The 23,796-nt window shown below is 46.4% G+C and overlaps 1 protein-coding gene across 1 annotated transcript in view; it reads right to left on the bottom strand.

Moving 5' to 3' along the window:
• Positions 1–23,796, bottom strand: part of LOC133414440 (CREB-binding protein-like) — a 32,005-nt gene that overhangs the window by 1,910 nt on the left and 6,299 nt on the right. The window contains 30 exon segments of the mRNA XM_061699791.1: positions 1–1,293; positions 2,825–3,106; positions 3,883–4,044; positions 4,268–4,435; positions 5,294–5,459; positions 5,535–5,648; positions 5,721–5,867; positions 5,940–6,090; positions 6,166–6,233; positions 6,301–6,378; positions 6,490–6,546; positions 6,640–6,720; positions 7,494–7,582; positions 7,661–7,900; positions 7,982–8,100; positions 8,414–8,579; positions 9,134–9,307; positions 9,731–10,093; positions 11,201–11,365; positions 14,288–14,400; positions 14,541–14,594; positions 14,668–14,842; positions 14,930–15,047; positions 15,131–15,268; positions 16,897–16,993; positions 17,106–17,345; positions 17,804–17,917; positions 18,347–18,593; positions 18,708–18,875; positions 20,688–21,289. Of these exon segments, the coding sequence (XP_061555775.1) occupies positions 1–1,293; positions 2,825–3,106; positions 3,883–4,044; positions 4,268–4,435; positions 5,294–5,459; positions 5,535–5,648; positions 5,721–5,867; positions 5,940–6,090; positions 6,166–6,233; positions 6,301–6,378; positions 6,490–6,546; positions 6,640–6,720; positions 7,494–7,582; positions 7,661–7,900; positions 7,982–8,100; positions 8,414–8,579; positions 9,134–9,307; positions 9,731–10,093; positions 11,201–11,365; positions 14,288–14,400; positions 14,541–14,594; positions 14,668–14,842; positions 14,930–15,047; positions 15,131–15,268; positions 16,897–16,993; positions 17,106–17,345; positions 17,804–17,917; positions 18,347–18,593; positions 18,708–18,875; positions 20,688–21,289 (6,149 nt within the window).

Here is a 23,796-nt window from a genome sequence, read left to right as displayed (position 1 = left end):
AATGTTCAGGACCTGTTGTTGCTGCTGCGGCGAGCTGGGAGACTTGAGGGTGCGCAGTAGATCTTGCAAGGCGTTGGGCGCTATGTTACCGGGCATCCCTCGCGGCACGTTCTGCTGCTGCGGTGCCATGCCCTGCTGCGAGGGCCCTTGCGGAGGCATGGCTCCGGGCATTTGGAGCCCCTGCGGCTGGGGCATCATGGCTCTCTGCATGAGCGGACCTTGCTGCACCATGGCGGCTCCCTGAGGCTGCTGGGGGGCCATGACGCCTTGCTGAGGAGGGCCCTGAGGTGGTTGGCCCTGAGGTTTCTGCATCGGATTCTGCATTCCGGGACCCCACTGGCCCTGCTGCATCGCCTGCATCACCTGGGGCCCCCGCATCATCTGCATCTGGCCCTGCATGGGGCCCATCATGCGTGGGTGGTTTAAGGGCATCCCATTCATGGCGTAACTCTGTTGCTGCTGCTGTTGCTGCTTTGCCTTGGCGGCCATCTCGGCCAGCTCCATCTGTTTGGCCACCTTCAAGGCCGTCAGCTGCTGTTGCTGCTGCTGCAGCTGCGGTGGGATCTGAGGCTGAGATTGGTGCGGCAAGCCGGGCAGAGGAGACTGCTGCTGATGGAGCGGGGACGACTGGGGCCCCGGTTTTCCCTGCGGGATGGGCGTCGGGGGTTGGCTGCTGCTGCGGCCGTTGTTAGGGAAGCCTTGAACCACGTTGGCAGGGTTGGGGGGCGGCGGCTGTGGCTGATTGGTCATGGGCTGCGGAGTCTGCGGCGTGTGAGGCTGCTGCGCAGAGTTTGGAGTGTCAGGGGCAGACGAGGTAGGCGGGGACGGCATGGGCACGCCCCTTCCGGCCATGGTGGCCATTCGGCGGCGCATCAGCTGAGCCTGCTGGAGGCGGTGCTGGATCTGCTGCTGACGGAGCTTGTGCTTGATGTTGGGACAGAAGGGCACGGGACACTTGTTCTCCTGACAGTGTTTGGCATGGTAGCAGCACAACGCGATGAGCTGCTTGCACACGGGGCAACCGCCGTTGGTCTTGCGCTTGCAGCCCTTGGTGTGCTGAACCACACGCTTCATCTTCTGGCACGACGGCAGGGAGCAGTTGGCGTTGCGACACTGGCAGGCGTGGACCAGCGACTGAATGCAACGCTGGATGCTGAGACGTCGGCTCTCCTGGGGACTCTTGGAGGACTCTCCTCCCTGGTTGTTGCTGTCGTCGTCTAAGCCCAAGCCCCACTTCACCATCTGGTGCTCGTGGCCCTTTGCGTTGTAGCAGTTAATGCACAGGTCGTAGTCCTGCGGCAGGAAAAAGGAAGAGCACACATTACGGGCATACAGTAATCTGCGGAGGATACGGACAGAGAGAAATTGGCCACTCCCAAAAAAGAAGTTTAGAATTGAACAAAAAAAGTTTAGAACTGCCAATACAGTGGTACCTTGACTTTAAAGTGAACCCTCACATATTCAAGGTTCGTTCACCAATCTTTTACTAGTCACACAAGCAATAATAATAATAATAATAATGTCAGTCCAGAGTAACAAGGTTGAAGTGAGCCATTTAGACACTGATACCCGAACTGCTCCCCAGGTGCTACAACCGCGCCCTGCTCAAGTGTCTTACACGAACAAGTGTGTGTGCTCACTGCGATGGGTAAAATGCAAATTTCTTGTGCGTGCATGCATGTTCATAACAATAAAGGTTTTTCTTCTTCTTCTAGACAAGAGCAGTGTTTAGCCTTTACCACCATCATGTGGCATCTCGAGGCAATTATAAACCTTTTTCATTTTCACGATTCACGGCAAGGCTCGGTCCCAACAGTAATTCTTTCCATGACAAAACTCGGAATTCAATTTCTTGTACAGTAAGTAGACCCTCATTTATTGCAAGGCTTACTTCCAGATACCCCCTACAGTAAATTAAATCCAAAGTAGCAACAAATGTAATAAACTTATGACTATATACATTTGTAAGGTTCATATAAGCATTACAATGCCAATTTGTGAACCTGCACTTTAAAGAGCTGCAGGTATTTATTTGTCCACTTGAGGTAATCATTCACATACACAACAACGCAAACATATGCTTATTTAGCATGCCCTGCTCGTGTGATGAGAACAGCAGCCCTTGTGGAAATGGTGTGAGCAGGCAATTTTCTGCCTTAATCAGTGGCGCGGGTTCCTCACACTCACGGTCCTGGCAATGTAGTCAGCAAAAAGCATGACGGGTACCCAGAATTTATCATAGTGATGTTTTAAACTACAGTCCTGTAGTTTTAGAAAATCAAGCTAAACATTGCTCTTTACTTGCATTTGTTCATGTCGATACGGTTATGAGCATGTGGATTAGCTAATCGTCAGGCTAAGGTTGGTATTTGTGAATTGATTTCATAAAACTCTGACTGTGACTTGTGATTTTAAGTCACTTTCTGGACATGATACACTTTTCAGATATGATCCCAAAACGGGTTTAATATCATTTCAAACTTATCTCACAACATTACCCAAGCCATTTATTTTGGTTTACAGAAATCTAATTGATTTGGAAACAAATACACCCGAAGTACACATGCACAAGGCGAAGCCTCTCCAAATCCTCACTAACAACCCAAGCTAAACGTAGCTCCTCCACACCATACTAAGCTCATCTCTCAGTCGAGATGCATCACTTCAACACACATCCCGGAGACAAATTCCTATTTAGACAGCCCTTTGACGCCATCTTGTGGTATTTTAAAGCATCAAAGAAAGAGTAAAATTTGAATAGGCATGAGATTACTGTACATTCAACCTGATTTGAACTCAAATTTCCAACCTTTCCGTTGCCTACCTCACAGACCGTGCAGTGCCAGCGAGTCTCCACGTGGTGCTTGCACTCGTTGCACGTGTAGACAAAGCGGTCCTGGCCCTGGTTGTGCAGCTCCACCAGCATGCACATGGTGCTCCACTTGCATCGCCGCAGCGAGCTGAACTCCCAGTGCTTGTCTCGGGCCAGCGTCAGGAAGGAATCGCGGCCGTCCATCAGGTCGCATGCCAACAGAGGGTCTGGGTCCATGATGGGGGGCAGGGTGTTGATGACTGGTCCAGAATGAAGGTGGATGACAAAAAACACCTGAAAGGGGAAGAAACTCTGTTTAAAGATCAAGCTCTCATGACACCTGCTAGTCAGACATGAATACAGTGGAACATCCAAAGTCCAATCCCTTAGAGTTCAGACTAACACTTTCATGAACAATTAAAGTAGATGTGCTACTTCTCCTTTTATTTTATTTTTTTTTAAAGTTCCCAGGTGTCTTGATAAAAGGTCTTTGGCCAAAATACACAAATGATAAACAATTATAGCACAGTTAAAATTCATTCATATAAATGTTACACAAATTTAGAACAAGCGTCACGATGCATGACATCAGCAATGGCATATCGCACAAGTCGTCAGCGCACTTCACGCAACCTCATTTCAGCCAACATCAAGGATTACCCGAGTTTTCCTTTGGCTCTTAATGGCATTTTTTCTCTAAAACAGGACTGTGGTCACAACAATAATAATTATGATGATAGCTTAGGAGCACTCTTCTGGGAGCACCATGTTAGCAGAAGAGTAGCTAGCAATGGACACTAGCTGATAGTCGGGAAGCACGATACAAGATTCCAGTAGACAGGCAGGCAAGGCTCCTTGTGGGGTTGACACTCAAGAACGCAAGGTGGTAAACTTGTCAAGATGATGCAGAGAAAGGTCCCGATCTCTACTGGGAGTATGGACCAACTTTTTTTGAACAAAGGAACATTGACTTGAATGTTTTGTGATTGGTGTTGCGCATTTATGTCCATTTCTTTGTGCTGTTTGACAAGAAGGAACACCTTGTGAAAAAGATTTGACGGCCCGCTCACCTCTTTATGCTTCTCCATTGTGGCGTAGAGCTTTTGGGACAGATCATTGGCTACATTCGGCATCCCAGGCTTTTTCTTGTTGGCGCGGCTGACGCTGCTCTTAGTCTTGTTGGTCTTCTTGTTGTTCTTCTTTTTGGCGTTCTTACTGTCAGCGTGGGTTCCCTTTGGAGTAAACGCACATAAATAAAAATGTGAGCACTCAAAATTGTCACAGCAAGCAAGATTTAAAAAGAGTGATTGCACAAATTTTGAAAGCTTTTGGGGCTTTTAGGATGATAAATTCTGGAATGACCGCGGATCAGTGTGTTGATTTTGGAAGAAAGGGAGCTTCCCTGTCACGAACACCGCCCCCTCAACCTCCAAGCCGCCGATCATGCTCACTCACCTCTGGCGTCTCACAGGAGGCAGTGTTCTCCTCCTTCTTCCTCTCCTCCTCCTCCTGCTCAAGTTCTTTGATGCTCTCCTCCAGCACGTTGGGCCAAAAGTCGCCCTCGAAGTACGGTAGCTCGTTGGCGCTGGTCAGCCTGTCCTCTGTGGCTTGCTTGAAAATGTCCTGAATGGCAAGACGCAAGAGAACTCGCCAAGTTCAGCCAAAATAGTGACATGGTGTCGGCAAGTTTATCCACAACTTCTTACAGACAAACGTCAATGAGAAAATAATTAAAATTGTGCAGTCAGATAAATCAAACAGGAGGAGGGGGATTCCCTCACGTGGGGTATTAAAAGGCAATTAAAAAGTTTTAAAAAGCAAAACGCCTATTAGTAACTCTTCACAGAACAAGTCCACACTTCTCAAGTCTGTCATCTTCAAAGTTTTATAATTCACCATATCATTCAGACATTAGCAACAAAACAACCAAATGTGTACAAAATGCTGACTCCTTATACCAGGGAGGGGGAAACTTTTTTTCAAACAAAGGCCATTTCATTTTGACTAAAGTAGCCTAAGAGCCATACTAAATTTACAGGTTCATCGCAATAAATTTGAATATCTTAGTGAAGTTCTTCAGTATTTCAGTTAAGAAAGAGAAAGTTCATTAAACACATGGGAAAATACATTTCAGAAGGCCATTTCTAACCAAATTTCTACATTGAAACAATTTTCATTATTCATCGAAAATTATAATTTCCTAAGACGATGAATTTGGGGTTTTGTTGGCTGTAAAATATGATAAAAGGGTAAAAAAAAATGAAATATTTCATTCTGTATGTAGTATAAGGCAAGAGATTCATCTTTTGAATTGAACTAATGAAACGGGAGTTTTCCATGATATTCCAATTTATTGAGATGCACCTTTATATTATGAGCAATTCCTGAGGATTAAACTAGCCTTAGGAAATGCAATGGCGGGCCTCAGGTCAATACAGTCACACGTGTTGGGGGAACTAGCTCAAAGCAAAAGATGCTGACCTTGAAATCGTGTAGGATTCTCTCGGCAAAAGCCTTTTCCAGCATCTTCTTGTACCACTCTTGGAGCCTCTTGGGCTTGGGGATTTTCTGGTCGGGAGGGTGGCAGTGGAAAATGTAGTCGTCTCCTTCGCTGGGTGGGCAGGCCCAGATGTGACCCATCACGTACCTGAACGGGATCAAGATATTTAAGCATATGACGCAACAAATGAAACCAGACAGTATGCAGTTATTGCTCACACACCCCAGTTTCTTGACATACTCCAGATATCCAATTAAGATCTCATGGTAAACTGCCGTCCTGAGCACACGTGGTTTGAAGAAGTGAATACTGTCGAGGTATGATATATAAACCCGCCTACAGAAGAAGAAGAAAAGCACGATCAAACAGCAACACGATAGGCTTATACATCTATGATGTGCCGTTTACCTTGTATTCGGAAATGGACAATCTGAGCCATACTCCTGGACGTGCATGCCGAAGAAACAAACGTCCACCCCGTCAATTTCTTCAAATGCAAAAAGTGCTTTGGTTCTGTAAGGGAAGGTCTCCACCATCTCGCCCGAGTCCACAAACCTGATCAGAAGGAAACTTTGTGTCAGAACCGATCGAATTGCCAAAAGCCACTCAAGTGGTTGAGGGACTTACCTAGACTTCATTCCAGGTTTAATCTCCACTGTTTTGTCAGAGCTGGCCACGACTCGCACAAACACCTCGCCGGCTTCTGGGTGGTTCTGTCTTTTCAAGTACTTATTTACTCTGTCCTCAATGTACGTCCCCAACTTTGTTGACTGCAACCCTTTACACGAGAACAAGGTCATTTTGAATGAAATCACTTTACATTCAGTGCATTTCGCGTTGACATTCCACTTACTTTTGGCTGAAAACTTATTCTCCTTTTTGTTTTTTCCAGATCTCTTCAAACAGTTCTCGCAGATAAAGCTATAAGATAAAAGTGTGTTAAGAGAAATTCACAAGCTTTCATGTGACGCCGATGGCTAAGACTCACCCCGACGGCCAAATGACATCATAGTGCAGCACGCAGATCTGATGCATCTTGCGTCCGCAATCTTTACATTCAACAAACCTGCAAAGACAGACATTTGCACGCTCGGCTGTTTGTCTTTGTAGATGTAAGGAAGCGTTTGCCCACATCACATCGAAAACAGATTTCGGCCTTGGAATAGGTTGCACTCACGGTTCAGCGTCCAACATGTCATTTTTCTTCTTCTCAAACTGCTCTTTGGATATCATGCTGAACCAAAAAGAAGAAAATATTTTCAAGCTGGCTTCTCTGGCTTAGAAAGATGACACTTAGCAATTTAAAATGTAAACAGTCCGAACTTACGTCTGCGACTGTGCCGGGTCGTCCCCCAGCGTCACGCTGTTGCCCTGGATCTCGTTGAAGCACTTCTCGCAGAAGTGATACCTGTTGGCATTAAGGTCACATTAAACTGCAGCCAGCGCACACACAGAAGCAGAGTAGACAACCCGGCGTGCACACACTACACAGAGAACGGAGGCATAGACTAATCAGGACTGATACGGTTAGGATCTGTTCATGCTCATTGAAATTATGCAAGAAACACGCTGAAATGCTGCGTTTTTAACATAATGAGGCTCAACAGCAGAAACTATTTATGTTGACACGAGAGTACAACTCCATCCGAGAGTAAGAAAGAAAATTATTTTGAGTACAACTGCATTTATAACATTAATAATGTCGACATGATAGGGACACATAAAGAACAAAACTTAAGGGTTCAGTAAGCTAAGACTATTATAATTTGTATGTATGTTGTACACTGCAATGACAAATTCTAATTCCAATATACCGGATCTGTTGTTTTGACTTTGCTGTCTTCTGAGAGGCCATGAATAAATAATAATGTTAAATATTATATTTTTGAATTGTGTGTTTTTTGGGAGATAAAAGTATCTTCAAAGGAAAGAAGCAACATGCCTAACGCTGGTTTGCAATTCATTTCAGCAAAATGTGTGCAACACCATTCTGTCCAGCAGGGGGAACCTGGGTGCTTGTTGTGGGCCACAATACAGTAAAGGCTTAACACATTTTAAGACAAGTCAAAGTGAAAGGAGAGAACAAGCTCTCACAGCTTTGTGACATATTGAATGTGGCATGTGTAATTAACGAGTGTGGTACTTAACCTTTACCCCCTAGCAATGAGTAAGCAGGTTTACCTGTTCTGATAGCTGTAATAGATTCCATCCCGTGAGATTGTGCACAGTTGTTTGCCATAGCAGCACAGCGTTTGGGGGGAGAACTCGTACTGCGGACCAAAGGCGACAGCACGTCACGTTTCCGTGCGGGAGAAGTGGCGTTCACGTACAGTCACGCGTCGTCTCACCTTGCGGCTGCAGCAGTAGCCCAGCGACTTCATGACAGGCTCGATTTCCATTTCGAACACCTCGGCGAGCTTGGTGCAGTTTTTGTAAACGCGAGAAGTCTTGCGGTTGTACAGCCACGCGTTGTTGAACATGAGCCACACGTCGTCCACATATTGCCACGGCTCCTGGTACTGGCCCGTGTCCAGTTTGCGCTTGATGGTGGACAGGTCAATGGGATTCTTCACGATGTCGAAGTAGTCCTGAAGAGGAGAGAGAGGTTGAGCTTTTGAGGGACAAAAAGGCCAACATGTGCACATTAGCAAGTGTGAACATATACTCACTGGGATGTCGAGCAGCAGGGGGTCCACAGGCTGTCTGAAGGGCAGAGACTCCGGGTCTTGCCTGTAGAGGGCCTCAAGTGTGGGCATGAGAGCTTGTCTGAGCTCTTCGGGTCTGAAAACTGCACAGACAGTGAAGGTGTCAACATAAATTACGCATACACACAAATACCTGAAAACACATTTTAATTGTGTTAATTGAGAGAAATATTATATTCATAAACAAAATAGTCCACAACAAACCTAACAGAATGTAAAGAACTACACTGGTTGTATAAAGTGCATTGAAGCCGCTCATATGTAAGCATTGGTGTCCACTTCACTTGAACAGATCAAGTTTACTAAATTAAAATTTGGCTCGCAACACAAAGCAAACGGCTCCTAACTAGTAAATTGAGGCAATCTTAACTCAAGGTGCCACTTTATACAACTTACTTTTTTTGCGGCTCTGAGTGGCGGTGGCATTGCCCGCACTTTCCGCCTCTTCTTTGGGTTCAGTCTTCACCGCTGGCTTCTTTTCTTCAGTGTCCATCGGTTCCTGCTTTGGCTTTGCTGCATCTGGCTCCTCCGTCTTCACCACGGGGCTTTTGGTTTCGTCATTCTGGAACGGAATAATAAACGAGAAGTAGTGTTAAAAATCTTGCCTTACAATGCCTCTCTTTCCCAAACATTTATTATACAATGGTACTTTGACTTGTAGGTATAATTTGTTCCCCCCCCCATAAAAATGAATTCAAATTAATTAATTCCAACCCCCCAAAAAATACCACCATTATTTTGGTTAATAAGAAAAACAGCTCTATAGTGTATTAAAACATAAAATAATTTAAACACCAACTTTTTAAAGTGTAATTACTGTATGCAACGTAGTACTGTGCTCATCTGTTGGATGTGGTGCGTTGGTGTGCCTTTAAGGGGTGTGGCCTAGTGAGTGACATCAGGAGCTGCAGTCTTTGTGGGTGTTCCCATTTTGTATTTGTGAGTTTGACTATTTGTCCTGTTCAATAAATGTGTACTCGAATGGTGGCGTAACTGAAGCTTGATCATACCTAAAACTTTGGTTCGCAACAACAACAACAAAAAAAAAAACAATAACCAAGGGAGGGCTTATAAGTCGAGGTACCACTATATTCGTCCATAGACGCAAGGAGTTACCTCAACTTTTATGCCGATTTGCTTGTTCCCAGAATTGCTGTCATCATCTTCGTCTTTCACATCCGACTTGACGTCAGTGGCGCTCATGTCGGGCAGGTTTTGTTGAGAGCTGACCTCGGCCACAGAGGCCGGGGTGGGCACTCTGTTGTCGATGCTGGCAGCAGCCTGTGACATCTGAAGGAAGAAAAAGTGAATCATGATCGTAGATGTTCATAGAACCATTTTCTCATTCATAGTAGGGCTGAACGATATATTGCATCGTATCGATGTCTAGAAATGACAATTTAAGAGATTCATATCTCAAAATCAACGATATAGATTTTCCCCGCTCAGAACTGACAGACTGCTCATTTTTACAATTGCCCATGAACGCAACACTTAGGCCAGCGAATCACAAACCTCATTTCATGCTTGTCGTGGATAGACAGCTGTTAATGTTGATAACTGACAGTGAGTTCTAATCAATAGAACTGCATTTTCCACATCCTTTTGTACACTGAACCCATAGTCCTATCATATCGAGATATCGGGCGAGATTTGAAATTTGGTCCATATCGTTCAGCTCTAATTGAGAGTCAAGCGGACCAAACTGCTCACCGGCGTGCTGGGATGCTGCGCCTGCACCGAGCTGGGCTGCTGCGCCTGGCCGGGGGGCTCGGGCTGCGGTTGCAGAGGCGTAGGCGGCTGGGAAGGCTCAGGCGGCGTACTAACCGCAGAGGGCGGACCGGGGTGGCTGCCGGGTACGTGAGCTTGGTTGGAGGCCGGCCCGCCCGCGTTGGCGGGAGCGGGGGACTGTTGCGGCAGCGGGGCCTGCGTGGGCGGATGGTGCTGTGGCATTTGCAGGCCGGTGGCGGGGTTGGGCGGGGGAGTGCCGCCCGGGCCCGGCTGAGCCGAGGGGCCGCAGGGCAATTGGGAGCCGAGAGCGCCCAGCGCATTCAGAGGGAGGTTAGAATTCTGCGGCTGTTTGGAAAATGGACACAATTAGAATGCAGTGAATAGAATGAACGGAAATGCCATTAATCCTTTCCAAAAAAACAAAACAAAAAAACAATCCTAAAACACAATACAATGTAAAGAAATAGTTTGTGCATCAAGATTATATTTATTGAAAGTCCTTTTGGGGTGTATGACTTGCCCACCAGATCACAGGACAATACAGTCATGAAGACAAATGAAGACTTTCGTAACTGCCTTTTTGCAGAGGAGAAAGAAAATATGCCTGTGAGTATTATAGCAACATGTAGCGTTGCTGCACCGTTTGTGTTCACATATCGATTGCTTAAAGCATAAACACATCGCCCATCAATGCTATTCGTTAGCCCGTCTGTGGCGTTTTGCATTGTATTTTACCAGCAGGCAAAGTTCTGTCATTGTTTTAAATATACATGAAATTCTGTTTGTTTCATGTTTAGTTTATCAGTAAACCTCAAGTGGGAATGGCATTTGCTTCATAAACAGAAATTGAAAAACAGTATTTGTTAGTAAATAATGCGTAGTAATCATGAAATCTCTGCTTCATACTGAACAGGTGATTCATCATCACCTTCATTCAAGTTTCATATTTCTCTGGTAAGTGCACTGACTTTAAAATGAGTTATAATACATAGCGACCAAGCACTGGCGCTAGTAATTGACACCTTCCTAAAAATGCTAATGCTAATTACGCTTATCTGTCGTAGTTTCACTTTCTTTGGAGCCATATTGAGGGCTCATTTAGAGCAAAAAAAAATAAAGAAAACAAGACAAGACACCTGCAACGTATGACGCAAGGAGCCAATGATGTTTATGTGGTGTGAGAAAACGAAAAACTGAGCCTTCTGCAGCCATACCAAGATTGTACGTGAACTGAAAAGGTAATTTTTCTTCCAAGATGTTTGTCATCCGGGTTGTTCGTAAAATGAGGTTCCATCATGATTCAAAAGGTAAATATATTTCGGGTTTAAACTATACAAAAATACATAGATTTTCATTTTCGTGCTAGGTTTTGGGACATAAGCCCCGTAAAAGACTGATTTCCTGGAAAAAACAAATGTCACGACATCCCACCCGTGTGCCAGCCTGTGTTACCTGCTGCCCCATGCCCACATTCACATTGATTGCTGCTCCAGCGGCTGCAGGGAACTGTCCCTGTGGCAAGAACTGACCCTGGTTGGCCGGCTGAGGAACCATGTTACTCGCGTGATTACCCATCATTCCTTGATTCTGCGGTATTCTCGACGGGGACATGCTCATCTAGGAAAGGAAGAGACCACATAGATGAAAATCATTACAGTGGTAGGCATCTCATTTGCAGATAACTTTGATAATACGGTATAATTTCATGTTTCCTCTGAGGTCCCTCCTTCTATGGAAGACCATTGGTTCTAATTTTGAAAAAAAAAATTTAAAATTTGCATAACACAATTTGGGAATCACCAATGCAGGCTCCCAAAACCCCTATGAAGAATACGTTAAATGGATCTAGGTTTCCCTTGCCTGGACGCGGGTCATCGGGGCCCCCCCCCTCTGGAGCCAGGCCCGGAGGCGGGGCTCGAAGGAGAGCGCCCGGTGGCCTGGCCTGCACCCATGGGCATAGCCCAAAAGGGTAACGTGGGTCCGCCTTTCCATGAGCTCACCACCCCATAGGGGTCGGGTGCAGTGTGAGCTGGGCGGTGGCCGAAGGCGGGGACCTTGGGGATCCGATCCCCGGCTACAGAAACTGGCTCTCGGGATGTGGAATGTCACCTCTCTGGCAGGGAAGGAGCCCGAGCTGGTGTGTGAGGTTGAGAAGTGCAGACTAGATATAGTCGGAATCGCCTCCACACACGGCTTGGACTCTTTTCCACTTGTAGAGTTGCTCATGGTGAGAGCCGCCGAGCAGGTGTGGGTATACTTATTGCCCCCGGCTCAGCACCTGTACATTAGGGTTCACCCCGGTGGAGAGGGTAGCCTCCCACCGACTTCGGGTGGGGGGGATGGGTCCTGATTGTTTTTTGTGCCTGTGCACCAAACAGCAGTTCAGAGTACCCACCCTTTTTGGATGGGGTGCTGGAGAGCACTCCTGCCGAGGGACTTCAACGCTCATGTGGGCAATGACATTGACACCTGGAAGGGGGTGATTGGGAGGAACGGCACCCCCGATCAGAACCAGAGTGGTGTTCTGTTATTAGACTTGTGTGTCTGTGATGATTGACACAGATTGTGTCAATCATCACAGATTGTCCATAACGAACACCATGTTCAAGCATAAGGGTGTCCACACATGCACTTGGCACCAGGACACCCGAGGTCGCAGTTCGATGATCGACTTTGTGGTCATGTCATCGGACTTGCGGCCGCATGTCTTGGACAGTCTGGTGAAGAGACGGGCGGAGCTGTCAACTGATCACCACCTGGTGGTGAGTTGGCTCCGATGGTGGGGAAAGATGCCGGTCCGACCTGGGAGGTACAAACGTATTGTGAGGGTCTGCTGGGAACATCTGGTGGAATCCCCTGTCAGAAGGAGTTTCAACTCCCACCTCCGGCAGAACTTCACCCACGTCTTGGAGGAGGCGGGGGACATTGAGTCCGAGTGGCCCATGTTCCGTGCCTCTATTGCCAAGGCGGCCGACCGGAGCTGCGGCTGTAAGGTAGTCGGTGCATGTTGTGGCGGCAATCCGCGAAAGGGATGCCGTCAAACTGAAGGAGTCCTATCGGGCTTTTTTGGCCTGTGGGTTGGACTCCGCCACGGCTGCCCTTTGTCATCTAATCTGTTTAGAACTTTTATGGACAGAATTTCTGGGTGCAGCAGAGGGTGTCCAGTTTGGTGCTTCAGTATTGCAGCTTTGCTTTTTGCAGATGATGTGGTCCTGTTGGATTCTCCAGGCCGTGTTCTCCAACTCTCACTGGAGCGGTTCGCAGCAGAGTGTGAAGCAGTTGGGATGAGAATCGGCACCTCCAAATCTGAGACCGTGGTCCTCAGTCGGAAAAGGGTGGTGTGCCCTTTCCGGGTCGGGGTTGAGATCCTTCCCCAAGTGGAGGAGTTAAAGTATCTTGGGGTCTTGTTCACAAGTGAGGGAAGAATGGAACGAGAGATCGACAGGCGGATCGGTGCAGCGTCTGCAGTGATGCGGACTTTATATCGGTCCGTTGTGGTGAAGAAGGAGCTAAGCCGAAAGGCGAAGCTCTCTATTTATCGGTCAATCTACGTTCCTACCCTCACTTATGGTCACAAGCTGTGGGTCGTGACCGAAAGAACAAGATGCCGGATACAAGCGGCCGAAAGGAGTTTCCTGCGCAGGGTGTCCGGGCTCTCCCTTAGAGATAGGGTGAGAAGCTCGGTCATCCGGGAGGGACTCAGAGTAGAGCCCCTGCTCCTCCGCATTGAGAGAAGCCAGATGAGGTGGCTCGAGCGTCTGATCAGGATGCCTCCTGGACGCTTCCCCGGTGAGGTGTTCCGGGCACGACCCAGGATACGCCGGAGACACTACGCCTCTCGGCTTGCCTGGGAATGCCTCGGGATCCCCTCGGAAGAGCTGGAGGAATTGGCCGTGAAGAGGGAAGTCTGGGCTTCCCTGCTGAAGCTACTGCCCCCGTGACCCGACCTCAGATAAGCGGAGGAAAATGGATGGATGGACCAATGCAGTATTTTTCTTCCAGTTTTGTTTAACCTTTATTTAGCCAGGTAAGGAAAGTGAGAGCAGATTCACTTTTGCAATGCCTACGTGACTGCAGACAGCCGACTAAAACAAGGCAAAATAAAAGCAAATGCAAATAAAGACATACAAACAAACGAAACAAAATAAATAACAATCAATCCAAAAGTCAATTTAGATAAGCATCTGGTTAGGAATTTGTATGTAATTGATTATTAGTCCATTGTAGGCCATTCCTCTTTTTGTACTGAGCAGTTGCATGTCCGGTTCTGTGGGTATAATCACACGTTTCCTCATTTCCTTTGCCATCACAAAAAAAGCCCAAAGAACAAAAAACACTTCTAGAACTATTCCTTTGGATGCACGACAAGGTTGCGACATTTGAAAACACAAAATTGTTTGGATTCCTCAAATTTTAACATTTTAGGCCTAGAAAATGTCTGATGAAATCCATATTGGACCACTTTGTTGTTCCAACATAGTTGTTTTTATTATCGTCCTTATTAATGTCAAGCTCTCAGACGGGGGAGAAATAACTCACCGCTGGGACGGCTTTCATGTTCAGTTGCTGCGGATGGTTCATGGGCGAGGGAGCCCGCGGTATCTGTGACATCTGCGCATTTTGCATTGCCATTGGGTTGTATTGATTGATTCCTTTAGGAACAAACATACACAGTCAATTGTACATCTATGATATTGGTGTGAGTCTAATATGCGCATTGAAATCTCTGAACAAATTGTCAAAAATGAGGTGACGGCACTTCCGTGATAAGAAATGATGGGTGGACTCATACCTTGGGGTACCTGCATACGGTTCATCATTTGATTTGGCATAGGCACAGGTCCATCTGAGGTGGAACAAAACCAGAATTAATCATCTACTTAACAGTCAACGAAAAAGAAAAAGATTTGAGCACTGACTGGGAGCTCGGACAGGCTGTCCCGGGCCCAGGGCGTTGGGCAGAGTCATGGACGACGGCTGGGGTCCGGCGTTGCCCACCACGCCAGGCTGCCTCTGGAGCCGCGAGCGTCGCTTCTCCTCCAGCTCCTTCTGGATCTTGTAGATCTTCTCTGCCAGGAAGTGGTAATACTCGTCCTAGTCAGAGGAGGAGAAGACACAAACTGTCATTGGCTCCTGATGGGTAAAAGATTCTTCTCCGAGATAAGAATGCGTATGATTTACCCTGCTATTGGCCGACTCATACATGTCACCCTCAACCTTGCGTGCATACGCCACCAGGTTGTCCATTCTGCGGTCCTTCAGTGCTGCAGGGTCTGGGGTTGGGAATATGGCTTGTACTCTGGGGGGGGGCAGAGTCACAGAACAGGTTCAATTCTTTGCTATCACATATCAATGCGTCAGATATATACGCCCACAACGTACAGTTTATGCACCAGGTGGGTGCGCAGGTCCTGAGTGACGTGTTCATGCCAGGCCTTCCTGACCCCCGAAGCGGAGAGAGGGGTGGCGGCGGGCAGATTTCCCAAGCCTCCTACCACGGACCCATCTGGGAACAACTGACTGTAGGACCAAAAGAAGGAAGGACAAAAAACGCAAACAAAGATATAAATTGAGGCTTCCATTAACGTGAACGTTTGTATTCGTCAACTGGAATCCAAACGTTTAACTGGAATCCAAACGTTTACCGTCATCAACGTACATATTCATCAAGTACGTTTTTTGACGGGTAGGCATGGACGAGGGTCTTTCCCAGCTTGTCAGTGAAATACAGGTTTGTAAATGACTGTAATGACTAAAAATATGCCCGTAGATGGCGATGTTGCATTACTTGGGATTTGAGTTCAGCACGTCTTTTGTGTAGAAAAAGATATGGGGGCAAATCTTAAGCTTGTCACGTCGATTATAAGGGAGAGAAATGCCAACACGGAAGTCGGACAAGCTTAGTCACCTCACACTCCAAAACAGTATGTACTCATATGGTGTGAACAGATGTGTTGCGGTAGGTAGTAGAAATTGTGTGTCACGATAGTGAGACAAGATGACGCAGTCTATGGAGTGAATGGCGAATGCCTTGTTAAAAATGTCCAACGACATCCGACTTGAGCTAACGCAGTGAGTTAGCCTCACTCATGGCACGTTTTATAGTTGAATATCTGTAAATAAATTACTAGTTTGCCATTAAAAGCCCTTTCTCAGTCTTGTTTTTGTTGTATTAAAGTTTAAGCAAAAAATATTAGCATCACAGTCACAGCTCTGCTTGACATGGCTTTTCACAAAAAGCTTGTTTTGTCTCCTTTTTGGTCAGAAACCAGTGTTTTGGTTGAAACCAACCCATGTTCAAATGAAGATTACTAAAGAACAGAAAAAGGTAAGAACCGCTTTCTGGGAAAAGAAGAGAGTCGACTCTTTTTGTAGGTTTGGTGCTTAGTGTGTGAGTGTGTGAGTGAATGAGTTAAGGTCCAATTCATTAGTTCTTGTTGGACATATTCAAACCCTCTTTGTAGTTGTAAAAGCAATGCATAAAACCCGGAAAAAATAGTGTGATTTTTAAGAATAACAATAATACATTTTATTTCTAGCACCTTTCAAGAAACCCAAGGACACTAAATAATAAAAGTGGGTTAAATCAGAGAGCGAGAAAATTAATAAAATAATATAACATTGCATGAAGATACATCCAAACAATAACTTAACATGTCAGTGGAAATGCAGGTTCAAGAAAGGGTTAGCAGTCTTTAATAGGTGGGTTTTGAGTCTGGATTTGAAGAGAGCAAAAGATTCAACGTTGCGGATGGCAGGTGGAAGAGAGTTCCAGAGCTGGGGAGCAGAGTGGCTGAAAGCTCTGCTTCCCATGCTGCTGAGGCGTGCAGCGGGAACAGTGAGGTGAAGCGAGGAGGAGGATCGGAGCGAGCGAACCCAAGCGGCGATACGGGGGAGGGCGGACAGATAAGGAGGGCCGAGGTTATGCATTGCCAGGAAGGTGTGTCAAAGAATTTTGAATTCAATTCTGTAGATCTGAGAGCCAATGGAGGTCCTGTAAGATGAGGGTGATATGGTGACACTGGGGTGTTTTGGTGATCAGACGGGCTGCAGAGTTTTGAAACAGCTGGAGTTTATGGAGAGATTTTTTGAAATGAAAAAAAAGAGAGAGAGATTTTCATCATTATCAACGTCACATATCAACTCACTTGTTGAGTGTGGAGGGTAAAGAGTCGCTGTGCAAGCCAGTCTGGTCTGAAGCGGGGACCCCCATGCCTGCTGCCATCTGGTTGATCTGATTAGTGCCTAACAATCGTTGCAGACAGAAATAAGGCACACAACATTTGACAATTTGTAATTGCTAATTGAAATGCATTCTCAAAAGGGATGACAAGAAAGGTTTGATTTTCTCCTCTACCTAGTGTGTTCATACTACGCAGCTGCTGGTGACCCTGGGGATTGTGTTGAGTAGGACCCTGGCCCTGGTTCTGAGCAGGGGACTGGTTGCCGTAGGGTAGACCCAGAGCGGCGTAGGCCCTCTGCATGGAGCTGGGGTCGATGTGCGTGGCAGCGTTGTTGATGGTCGGGGCACTGGGCTGGCCGGCCCCCACCGCGCCGATTGCATTCTGCAGGCTGGCCCCGGGGGAACCTAGCATGGCTTTAGGGAGAAAATGTTTAACTGATCCTCCAATACATCTCAGGAATAACTTTATCATGCACTAAAATGTGTATTTGTGTTTATCAATAATTGCCAATGAACACAGCACCGCTCCTAGCTGTGTTGCTTGCTGACGGGGAGCACGCTGCCTCTGTGGGGGATTTAAATCCGTCATCGGCTCTTTTAACCAATCACAGAGCAGCCCGGCGCCAAAGCCCTTCCTCCCTACTAGAGTAGAGCAACAAAGCCCCTCCCCTGGGTGTCCCATTACAGGCCCAGCCTTTCCTGAGGAATCCTGCCTCAGTCCACCCCTCAGATTCGGCGCTGTGCAACCTGCAGGTGGCGCCACCTCTTACTTTCACATTCAGCTGAGGCTAACATGGTTTTTCACCCAAATAACCAAGCATACATTCGCTTCAGTAGTCTGTTTTTATGACATTTAAATTAATAGCACTCACGCTGCTGGTTTCGCTTGTCACTCGCGTTCTTCAGAGGCAGGCAGACGGGACAGTCGTGCCGCGTGCAGTTCTTCCAATGGGAGATGATCTGTCTGGATGATGCACAGTGGGCCACTTTGGGAGGAGAGATTGAAAAACATCAGCATAGAATAAACAGTGTCAATTATCCAAAAATGTGAAATCACTTTTTTTCTCCCAATTTAAACGTGTCGAATCAGTGAGGACAGAGTTAAGATGAGGACAAAAGTTCAATGAAGCCTCGTATGCTAAATGTAACATAGTACAATGCAGCAAAAGCTGGCATTCTCCAACCTTTCTCTCACCAATTTGCCAGCATTGATTCGTCAAAGAGAGAATGACGGGAATTACGCATCTATACACAATTACAAACCTTGTGTTGGGGCGTCAATTACTTGCAGAGTTTTGCTATTCGCGGCAGGGCTTGATCCTTATACACAGTCCACATATTCACGTGGGAACACTATATGCTTTAAAAAGCAATAGGATACAATTAGGAGGTGCCATGAACTGAAAGCGACTCACCCTGGCAAGACTTGCCCGCCTGGCAGTGAGTCATGTGGTTGAGGACGTTCTTCATGGTGCGACAGTGGGGCAGAGTGCAGGCCCTCACCTCCCCGTTGGCCTGCTCTCGCCGCTGGCATTTGTGTGCGTGGAGCAGCAGGACCAGCTGCTGCTGAATGAGTTTGCGCTTCTCGGGATCGGCCGTCGGACCGGCTGACACGGCGCCGGGTACCATACCCGCCGATGCTACCTGCTGCTGCATCTGGGACTGCGACATAGCGACACCCGTCTCAACCAATTATGAACAATGACTGTGAGCTTAACATAATCGATCAAATACTTGTATACTAATTCGGTAAATAAGTGAAGGGGACAGACTCACCATGTTCGGCACAGTCCCAGCTGCCTTTACCTCCAACGGGAACTGAGGCAGATTGTTGGGAAGGGCCGCCTTGTTCGGGAGTTGTTGGGCGTTGACGCCCGTCGGCCCCATTTTCTGGGCCCCCATTTGACCGTACTGCTGGCCAAACGGCACTCCCGACATTGCCATCTAGGATAGGCAGACGGAACAAAGGCTGGTCAGAACATCTGCAACAACAACTGCGTGTGGCAAATGGAAAGAAGAAGCCACTATACCATCCGTGCATGATATTGGGGAAAAAAATGACTGAGATTTTTTGTAACCTCGCGATATAAAGAAGTAGAGGATGATATACTTGTGACGTGAAAACCTGCACACATTTCTCTTTTTCCCCTCTCTGTATTGTTTGTTTATAGGCGTTTCAGTATAAAAGAAACTACGCAAAAATCATACTAAGTCATTTGCGTGAAGTCTACCATTATTTAAATGCGCCGTAGTATTGAGTAGGTAACAGTGCAGACATGAAGGTAAAATCATTTCTTTCTGAACAGCACAATGCGGAGGACTGTTTAAATACCAAATTGTGATTGAAAATGGCAGCATTAACCAGAAACCTAAGAGCTAAAAACTGCTGAGTTGATCACTGAGAATTAGTTGCGTTCATTCAGAAAAGCGAGACGTGGATTTTACAGGGTAGATAGTTACTGCTCTGATTGAGTGCCCAGACATCGTTCATTCCCATACCTTTGACAGCCTTCGGTATCAGTTTGTTCGGTTGCCTCGGCCCGGCTGCCGACTGTCAGCGATACTCAGTAGAACGAGCAAGCCCAGCCCACTAAGGAAAGAGATGTGGGAGGGAAGACGCGGTTGCAGAGAAGGCACCGGCTTGCTAGACAGCTGAGCAGAGCGCTGGGCTGCAGCCTGCCCCTCCCCGCTCCGAAGCTCGCGCAGCTTGCCGGATGCCTCGCTCCCATTCACACCCAGGCATAGCTTTCACTTCAGCTCGCTCCCAGTTTCATGACCTCCATTTACTGGGGTGTCACCAAGCCAGACGACAAGTATATATAACAAAACGGATATACTGTGGAGACTCTGCTACTTTTTACATTTTCTCTTGGAAACCCTCTGGATTTTTCTTCTCCCACTTCCCTTTTTTCTATCACATCCCCCACGCCAGCAACCCCCAAGCAAATCCTCTAAACTTGATTTACAGCTCCATTATCTTAAGACCAAGATGCGCAAGAGAAGCATATACCAGACTGAGAGAAACAGAAAAAAAAGAAGCACACTTGTAGATGTTCAGAAAGACTAAACCAAAGCGCAAAGGGGAGTTGAACAAGGAGAACAATAATACTTGTGTCCCCCTTAATATGAAGTAGCCATATTATGGAAAATTGACTTTTGATTTATCTGCTAATTTGCTATTCATAGTTGATTACTCTCCATTGTAACGCAGTTCCAGCCAGAACTCTAAACGTGTACTGTCCCTTATTCGAGTGTTTCACTGCTCTACATTTTACGCCATCTTACCAGTTAGTCTGTTCTCTGTTGCTTGCTCGGCGTGTACATGATGGGCTACTCCTCGTCCTTTACCAATAACAATAGTTGTCAGAAGTAGAGCTCGGACGCGCCGCCTAAATCGCTATTCGCATTGACATTAACGAATAAATAGCAAATCACAAACGAATCGTTAGTTTGTTGGACACATGTCAGTGTCCAACAAATGTAAAATCCAATTGATTTATTTGGCTGGCATTTTTGTTTAAAATGGCTTACTGTAACGAGGCTAACACTGACAATTACGTTCAACACAAAAGGGCGGGAGAAATGTGTGAGAGGGGTTTTTCACACGCCAACAGCAGAACACCCATAACCGAAGGTAAGCGTCCTGCCTCTGTTACAGCTCTGATACTACCACCCAGAACGAATGACAATCAATTATTGGATTATTGTGCTCATCTAAAGTCACAGTCGGAAATTGTGAAAGAATTTTGTCCTTACCTTATTCACGTGTCCAGCTTGCTGAGGAGTCAGTGAGTTGTGTCCGCCCAACTGTGGCCCTCCTTGGGCGAGTGTCTCTGCCAGCACGCTTCCTCCAACGCCTGCTCCCGCCGGCATCCCTTGGCTCTGGTACTGCATGCCAGGTCTTCCTCGGCCCGCTGGTCCCAGAGCTCCGTTCAGCACCTGTCCGGTTGGGCCTAAGAGCCCGTGACCCTGCCCACTGTTCAACAGTGCCTGATTGAAGCTCATGCCTCCATTGCCTTGCCCCGTTCCGACGCCTACTTTCTGGCCTTGGGGAGACTGATGATTTGGAGAGCCCTGCCCAATTGGACTTTTCCTGAGCACCGCTCCGAGTTGGCCTCCCACCATGCCTCCCTGTTGGGGACTGGCAGAGTTGAGAGAACTTCCCAAGATGGAGGAGCTACCCGGCCGCAGAAGCTCAGACAGCTGCTTGTGTTTGGCGGCGGCATCCAGGACGATGGAGTTGAGCCCTGGGCCGCCTCCTGTGCCGCCATTGGAAGACATCCCCATCTGGGACAGGTCTCCATTGGGGATGAGCTCATCCGGAAGGTCATTTTCCAGGTCAAAGAGGGATACAAGATCTATTCAAAAAAGTAAAAAAATAAAATAAAATAAAAATGGAGTAGTGTTTTTTTTTTTAAAAAAAGAGTTTAAAGCAAATTAACTCATTCACTGCTGGGGACGTTTATATTTGTAAACTGGAATCCAAAACGTTTACTACCACCAAAGTATATGAAGGTCAAGTACATATTTCAACAGGATGGTTGTGGAAGAGGCTCTCGCCCAGCTTCTCTGTGAATTTCAGGTTTGTAAACCACTGTAATGACCAACACATCCCTGGAGATTGTGGCATTGCATCGCTTAGGATTTGAGATCAACACAGCTTTTGAGTAAAAGAGAAAGATTAGATGGCGAATATCTGCTTGTCATATTGATTATGACAATTTTTATTATTATTATATTATTATTATTATGGAAATGCCAACACGTTGAAAACAAGTCTAGGCACCTCACACTCAACCGAGTATGTTTGTTTGAGGTATAAACAGACTATGTGTCGCAGTGCGTAGAAAGAAGCGTTTGTCCCGATTGTTAGAAAACATGACACAGTTCATGGAGTCAATGACGAATGTCATGTAAAAAAAAGCCAACGATATGCAACTCGAGCCATGCGGTGAGTCAGCGGCACTCACGGCATGTTTATTAGTTGTATATCTGTAAATAAATTATTTTGCCATTAAAAGCCCTTTTGTCAGTCTGCGTTAAAGTGATTGGCTGGAAACCAATTCAGGGTGTACCCAGCCTCCTGCCCGATGATAGGTGGGATAGGCTCCAGCATGCCCGCGACTCTAGTGAGGAGTAGCGGCTCAGAAAATGGATGGATGATGAATATTACAATACAATATTCTGTGGGTTTTGAAAGCTCAGTCAAAATGCTCTTAAAGCGTCTGGGAATATGGGGAACTCTGCTTTGAAAACATCTGGCATCGAATGAGTTAATGATTAAGTTGTTTGCAAAACAATCATCAATTCTGACTCCAAAAAGTGCTGCTGGTGTGATATTTGTGACGTCACGACGTAGCTCTTAGATTGCGCTGTGCCAGCGTTAACCCAAATTGATGTTTGGAGGTGCGGAAATCGACCCAAACTAAATAAAAACTCCAGCACCGAACAACGCTAGAACCAGTTTGAAAGGTAAACGGACTGTCACTTATGTATTGTTGTTCTACCTTCAAGGTAGTCAAAGCGCTTAAACACCGTCTCCTCATTCACCTACTGATGACCCAGCAGCAGGAGCACCTGGGGGTTCAGTATCCTTACTCAAGGACACTTTGACATGGGTTGACGGTCAAACCCACAACCTTAATGAGACCAGTTGTGATGGTTTGAAGATCAGAAAAGAATCATTGGGGCTTTCATTTACAGACAAACTCATCCGAATAAATTAGAAGTATTAGGGATTTTTGGGCCAGGCTGTGAATGGATGTGCGAGATATGACAGATATAGAGTAGACGGAGGGTAGGATGGCTGTGACAAAGAGCTGCAGGGAAAAGCAGAACAGTTAAGGAAGCTTGTAATCCACCGCCTTCAACGGCTTCCTCAAGGCAATCTGTTCCACATCAGCAGAAACGTCATCAGAAGATTCAGAGAAGCGCCTTTGCCATGCTCGGGGGAAGTCAAGACTCAGAACGCTTGAATGCATTTAGAAGGCATGTTGGTGAACAATGCTTGCCAGAGGGGCTGGCATCGATATAGACACCAGCCAGAAGTTTATGGAAGAAACCCTGTGTGGTTGGAGATTGTTGGATTGTTGTCTTACCCCGTGCCGACAAGCCCATTCCGGTAGCACACTTTTCACTTATCAGCCAGTCATGATTTGTGTTTTTTTTCTGTGGAAGAGCTATTTGCTGAAAAATTCTCCTATCTGCCTGTTTTAGCGGGAGCTAGCATTGGCCGCCTGCTGGTAGCCGACCGGCGTGACAGCGAATAGCAGCGTGATGGAAGATTCCAAGAGCTCTGACAGGCAGGCGAGGCTCCTTGAAGGGTTGAAGTTGGTAAACTTCTCAAGATGATGCAGAGAAAGATCTGGGTCATTATTGGCTGTGATGGAAGTTAACAGGTGATCAGATTGTAACGGGTAGCTAGTCAACGAAAGCGACAGTAAATGGCCAACTAAAGAACGTCTTTCACGATATAGGAATACATCAAAAACCTAATCAAATGGCTAATACCAAATATTTTTTCGGGTTGTATAGCAGATTTTTTTTCAAATCAAATAATCTGTGATCTCTATTTGGGGTTTAAACTATTAGTACTGACGGTTATGAACATTTTGGGGTTGGGGTATTTAAACTAATCCAAGCATGCAAGTGAGCATCGAGACTTGATTATTGCAATGTCAAAAGTTATGCTCAGGGAAACAAATGTGGTCTGAAAAGATATTGCTGGTGATGCACAATAGCAGAATACCAGCGCAGGCTAAGAGGCCTTAGATATCAAGACCACAAGAAAGTGGTCTCTACATTTCCTTCAGCTGTGGAAATACTCAAGCCATACTGAGGAAAATGAACAATGTTGCATTTTAGA

This window comes from Phycodurus eques, chromosome 16, assembly GCF_024500275.1.
Source record: "Phycodurus eques isolate BA_2022a chromosome 16, UOR_Pequ_1.1, whole genome shotgun sequence".
NCBI lineage: Eukaryota > Metazoa > Chordata > Actinopteri > Syngnathiformes > Syngnathidae > Phycodurus > Phycodurus eques.
The sequence above is the reverse complement of the archived record's forward strand: the minus strand, read 5'-3'. Positions and strand labels throughout refer to the sequence as shown.